Raw genomic sequence first — 6321 nt, forward strand, 5'->3', positions numbered from 1 at the left:
AATTCTGTTGTTGATCTCAACAAATATTATAATTATGACTTTAATTTGCAAACCCGAACGAATAATTGCCCATAAAAGGTCACTGAATATCGGCACCGCCCACGCCAAACCGACCAAGGCGATTGCACAACGGAACTTTCTAGTATTTCAGTGATTTTTTGCTATTGTTTATTAAGTATACGAATAAATATCATAAACGGTAAAATACAACGAACGCTTAGGTTAGGGTACAATGAGAAACCAAAACAAACGCGAATTTGCAGGATTAGTCTGATTGAAACGGGAGGATCGGATCTCACTCAGTGCTGGACCAACTTGAAGCGGGCTGCCTCCGCGTAGTCCCTGGCATCGGAGAAGTTCCGCTCCGGCTTGATGCGCACATCGGTGGGATCGGTGACGAATTCGCCGCTCCAGGTGGGCGGAAGTACAGTGGCTTGAGTGTTGTAGTCAAAGTAGTCCTGGTCATCGGATCGATTGCGCTCCTGTTTGATACGGGTCTCGCCACTCTTCACAAAGGTCCCGTCCCACTCGGTGGGCAGGACAGTGGGTTCCGAGCTGAAGCCGTAGAAGTTGTTGGTGTTGGTCACGTTCTGGTTCTGGCGACGGATCTTCGACACATTGTTAACGGCTCCGTCCGGATACTCGAACTTTCCGTTCCAGCCCTCACACTTGATGGGGATATAGTCCTCTTTCTTGCGCAGCGGCATCTCTGAGTTTTGTTTACTTTTTCAAGCTCTGATCTTTTCACGCCGAGATCACAAACACGATTGAGTCGCTGTCGAGCAGGTCGTATTCTAAAATATGATTTCACCTTGTTTAAGCGCAAAACTCGTCATGTAAATGATGTTATTTGCTTCAGAGAGTCGACCCCCGCGATTTGTTTGCGCGTATCTCAAATCGCTGACGTCAGGGGCGCAAGACTTAGCGCTGTTTCTTCCGACAGCTTCAAACGGGTTCAGACACTGAAGAAAATGTAAAGTACATATTAGTTTAAGCGGTTTTGCTAAAGAAATACTCTACTAAGAGGTTAGCTTTTAGTATAAAACTTATGTGAGCTTTATTCTATGTGGTACTCTAATATCCCCAATACCACAGCATCTAAAATGCCCCACTACCTCCTAATGATATTTTTTAAAACCGTATTTCAAAGTTTGGGAGAATGAATTTGCAATCGATCTTAATTAGTATGTAATAGTAATCCCCATTATTTACTTTTTGTATATTAAGTAATTATTTTTCAGATTATTTCTTACAAAGCTAAAAAGAAACTTTAGTGATCATAGCTAAATACATGAACCTGATGTCATTATGGCATTGTTATAGAATAATCCACTTCTTGCAGTGTACCATCAGGTCGCCTCCTCCGCAGGTTCGCACTTTCGATCGGTGGCAGACAATGGCACGTCGCTTGGCGCTTGGCCATATAAAGTCATCGCGTCTGGCAGCTCAATGGCGTAGAGCAGCTCCAAGCCCCGGTGGAGAGTTATTGTGGCCTAGCTGTCATATGGGGGTCTTATGTAAACATTCAGGGGTATATCTTGATTGCCAGCAGATTAAAGTGATTCATTCTACCCGGCAGCAAATAATTCTTCCTCTGGAGGCGGCTCACAATTAGAATGTATATCGATACCGCATTTAGATTTCTTATTTATTTTTGGAGTCTTGTCGATCTATTTCTGTAGATAAGTTGTTGCAAATAGTACAAAATAATTCAGACATTATTGCCCGTTTGTAATACAATTAGTTTGTGGCCTTTAATGGCATTTTATTCATTAGCATTCTATTTATTCGCATTTTATTATACCCTTGCAGAGGGTATTATGATTTCAGTCAGAAGTTTGCAACGCAATGAAGGAGACGTATATATATTCTTGATCAGCATCACTAGACGAGTCGATCTAGCCATGTCCGTCTGTCCGTCAGTTTTAAAGCTATCGGGCTGAAACTTTCCCTTTCTTTTGCAGATAGTATATAAGTCGGAACCAGCCGGATCAGACAACTATATCTTATAGCTCCCATAGGAATAATCGGAAACAAAATTTAAAAAAAGTTCTTTTATCTTTGGTTTTTATAGCCGTTACTCGTAGAGTAAAAGGGTATACTAGATTCGTCGGAAAGTATGTAACAGGCAGAAGGAAGCGTTTCCGACCCCATAAAGTATATATATTCTTGATCAGGATCACTAGCCGAGTTGATCTAGCCATGTCCGTCTGTCCGGATGAACGCTGAGATCTCGGAAACTATAAGAGCTAGGCTATTGAGATTAGGCGTGAAGATTCCTGAGCTTCTTACGCAGCGCAAGTTTGTTTCAGCAGAGTGCCACGCCCACTCGAACGCCCACAAACCGCCCAAAACTGTGGCTCCTACAGTTTTGATGCTAGAATAAAAATTTACCTATCGATTGACCCAAAAAAAAGTTTGCCACGCCCACTTTAACGTCCATGAACTTCAAAAAATCGTAAGTATGAACGTGGATATCTCGGAAACTATCAAGGATAGAGAATTGGGATCTCAGATTTAGATTCCGTAGCATTGTGCGCAGCGCAAGTTTGTTACGCGAATATGCCACGACCACTCTAACGCCCACAAGCCGCCCAAGCCTGTGGCGCCCACAATTTTCATGCTAGATAAAAAATTTTAACTGAAATGAATTGGTCTCGTCAATACCTATCGAATGATCCAAAAATCCACGCCCACTCTAACGCCCATAACGCTTAAATCTGTCTACCGCCGGTAGGTGGCGCATTTCAATCTCGCTTTGCTGCTTGCATTTCTCCATTTCCCTTTGGTCAAGGTACTCGACTATAGCGTTCTTCCTTGATTTAACATATAACCTCTGACGCTTGGAAATAACATATTTTAATTAGTTCTGAATTTTGAATTTAATTTTATCAAAATCGAACGACTATATCAAATAGCTGCCATAGAAACGATCGAAAAATTGGAAAATAATATGAAACAAATTATAGCTTCGGTGTTTTTTGACATATTATCTTACATTATTGGGAATATCATTTTTTGTATATTTTGTAATAATTATAACTGCAAGGGTATACAAACATCGGCTTGCCGAAGTGAACTTCCTTACTTGTTTTTGTAAGCCTTTAACGGCGACTTAAGTTTCCCAAGTACAGAAAATGATAAGATTATTCTGGAAAAGGATTATCTGAAAAATATTTAAATAATTCTTATATGGTGCAGGTTCTATTCGTTCCAAATAGGACATAAACAATCACATTATTCAATATTTTTTAGGTATATTTTCCAGTTTTATCTTTTAATTATTTTATATTCTTTGTTTCTGTTTAATTGGCGCACATTCATTTCCAAGTTTTTGTCTACTCCTGTTCCTGGCCTACCTAACTGAGCTAAACGAAGTGTGTTTGAGCCATTATTCATTTTTGCAATGGTCTCGTGTCCATGCTAATTGCTAGTCTCATCAGTGTTTCCCAATTAAGCTCTGCACAGCCAAACAACGAAAGGTTGTTCCGACACAGGAAAATATACTGTCAGAAAAAAAAGGATTTAAAAGTTTCCGCATTGGTTTATTATACTCAATATACTGAATTTAAAATGTTTTAAATTAATGAATTCTCAAAAAGTAGCAATTCATATAAAACTAAAATTTTTCTTAAATTATTAAGTTGTGTAAAAAGCAAAATGGTTGTTAATTTTTATTTTTAAACCAAAATATAAAATTGGCTGGTTTAATTAAAATACAGAAGATCGACAGGTTGGGAAGTATATATGTACATAAAGAAGATCGCAACTTCGCAAAATGATGTCAATTTGACTCGAAGAGTAAATTAGTTCTTTATTTATAATACCTGTGGGCAATTACATTTTTTTATAATTTGCTAGTTAAAATTAAAATACAAAAACATAAAGGAAGATATCAACAGAGGATCAACCCGTATTTTTTAGGAGGCCACGGGAAAGTTTTTTGGTTCCATTTCAGCAAAGTGAGGATGAGATCAGTACCATCGATCATTAATTTCAGTAAAGAAAAATATAAATAATAAAATAGTATCAGTAAGTATTAAAATTAATATTAAACAGCTGGTGTTTTTTTTCGTAGTGTACCTGCTGCACCTCCGACGCTCCTCTGCCGCCTGCTCGCTCTCGCTGGATGCGTGGCTGGCTTACATGCGGAATGGACTCCCTCGCCGGGTCTGCACGTCCTCGTCCACCTCCTCCTCCGCGTCCACCATGTTCCTCCGCTATCTTCCACAACCCACCTCCTGCGCCGCTGCCTCGTTAGAAGAAGCAGCAGCAGCGGCGGCAGCGCCGGCAACAGTTTGAAACTTTCTCATTTCGGCTGGCATGGAAGAGCAGAATGGCCTCCTCTGTTTCTGGCCTCGACGTCTGCGCGTTTGCTGAGCGCCTAGTCGAAAATCCAACTAATTGCTTATTTTAACCCCTTGAAAACTGGGCGCACACCCAGATAAACACATACAGACACACACACGCTCCATGGTCCCCGGGCTTCGTGTTTATTAATTAACAACACAAAAACCCCGAACCAACAAAAGGCCCGAACACACACACTCACTCGCTCTTTCTGCCGGCCGGGCTTAATCCAAGTGCTGTCTCTGGCATATTCATTAGTGTTCATTAGTGGAACAAAATGCTCATTTACTTAACTACTCCGGGACTGTCGACTGCGGACTGCGGACTGCCGAGACCCATAACGAGCTCTGCCGGCCCACTCCGCTCCCCCACTCCCACCCCCACCCACTAGTAGTTCCACTCCCTTGGCACTTATCGGCACTCGGCAAGTCACTCGGCTCCTGCCTCGTTGGCCACCTCGCTCTCGTGTTGCCAATTAAAATTCCACTTATGCCAAGTTAACTCACTTGGCTCGTTAATTGTTGTGGCTTTTTAATTGGACCCTTTTTCTCCTCCTGCCGCTGCTTCCCGGCTCCAATTCAATTGAACAACAACGAAAGCAACTACAACAACGGCGTTTATAATGAATAGCGCAAAACTTGTGGGCGCTATGCATCCATTAAAGCCCCAAAAAACCCCCGGCCCCCGGCCTCTAGCCCCCAAAGCCCCACTTCTTGCCAAGCGGGCCCACCTCCTCGCTCAGTGACCAGGTTTTTTCGCTTTTTCAATGTCCCATTTGGATTGCTTATCGTCTCGGGTCGTTAGGGTTGTCGAAACCTCGTTGTTGGGGAGATAAAATGTGCAGATAAGTAAAGAGATCATTTTGTAATATTGAATATTGAAGTAATAAAAAAGTTTCAGTGAGCTTTTATACAAAATATATATTCTTTGAAAAATATGTATATGGTATAAGAAACAATATAAAGTACATATATTTTAATCAGGATCAGCGTCTGTCGGACGGGAACTATAAAGGAGTTTCTTACGCCTTCAAGTCGTAAAGGGTTGCCCAGAACTTAGACTTAAAAATAAAACTTTTTTTTTTTTTAAGGAATTGGTCTGTCTTGTAATATCTATACATTTTCTTTTAGTTTACAATTTTAATTCCTTTTTTTAGTTGAAACGAAATAAAGTAAATTTGAAAAGTATGATTGGGCAAAAAATATTTGTATATAGAGCCCATTTTAATTGGACACCCGGACTTGATCCCTTTTGGCGTGCTCGACAACCCTATCGAGTTGCTCTGGCTCCATTCAACTAATGAATGAAACCGCAAGCAGCCGAGCAGCGGCAACAACAACTCGAAACAAAAACCCAACAAAAACCCCTAATTAAAATGCATTTTCATTCGGGACGTCAGAGTGCTGCCAGCCCAGAGAACCCCCGAAACCACCACCCCGAAACCACCCAATCCTGCTGCTTCCCCTTCCTGAAACTGGACAGGGGCGTGTCCGAAGAGGGGTGCCACATTGTCTCTGTTCATTAGCCCCTTTGGAGGCGCCACTGGGCGCTTCATGAACCGTTATACCATTGTACACACACACACGCACGGCTATAGGCCAGCCCCCCACCCCCCGACTGTTCGGTTTGAATGGCTGCGGGCATATTTAATTACAAAAGCTGCTAATTAGGAAACGTACACACCCACGTTGGTTAATTTGTTTGCAAACCAATTAACTCGGCGGATAGTAGCAGGCGCACAGAAAGCCACAGACAGTCGACAGGCAGCAGCAGCAGCAGCAGCAGCACACCAGCAGCAGCAGCAGCAGCAGCAGCGGCAGCGGCGAAAGAAGCGCAGCAGCAGCAGCAGCAAATGGAATATTGGTCGCTTAGCCAGTCCCTCAGTTCAATTCTGGGGGTCGTCGGAAGCCTTACGTGGACGGGATGGTTCAGTCGCTGCCGGAAAAGCAGGAAGAACTTTCCAATCGCTGC

General features: G+C 42.2%; 1 protein-coding gene and 1 long non-coding RNA gene across 2 annotated transcripts; both read right to left on the reverse strand.

The window, feature by feature from the left end:
* Window positions 1-145: 145 nt before the first annotated feature.
* Window positions 146-772, reverse strand: LOC119559445. Its single transcript, XM_037872544.1, has one exon. It carries the CDS (start codon window positions 705-707, stop codon window positions 300-302), a length of 408 nt encoding a protein of 135 aa, XP_037728472.1. The 5' UTR covers window positions 708-772; the 3' UTR covers window positions 146-299.
* Window positions 773-3719: 2947 nt separating this feature from the next.
* LOC119559446 lies at window positions 3720-4600 on the reverse strand. Its single transcript, XR_005220775.1, has 3 exons — window positions 4457-4600; window positions 4084-4384; window positions 3720-3857 (listed from the first exon to the last, which is right to left on the reverse strand). It is a non-coding gene; the product is annotated as an uncharacterized LOC119559446 (long non-coding RNA).
* Window positions 4601-6321: the final 1721 nt, after the last annotated feature.

This window comes from Drosophila subpulchrella, unplaced genomic scaffold (assembly GCF_014743375.2).
Source record: "Drosophila subpulchrella strain 33 F10 #4 breed RU33 unplaced genomic scaffold, RU_Dsub_v1.1 Primary Assembly Seq24, whole genome shotgun sequence".
In the NCBI taxonomy this organism is placed as follows: Eukaryota; Metazoa; Arthropoda; class Insecta; order Diptera; family Drosophilidae; genus Drosophila; species Drosophila subpulchrella.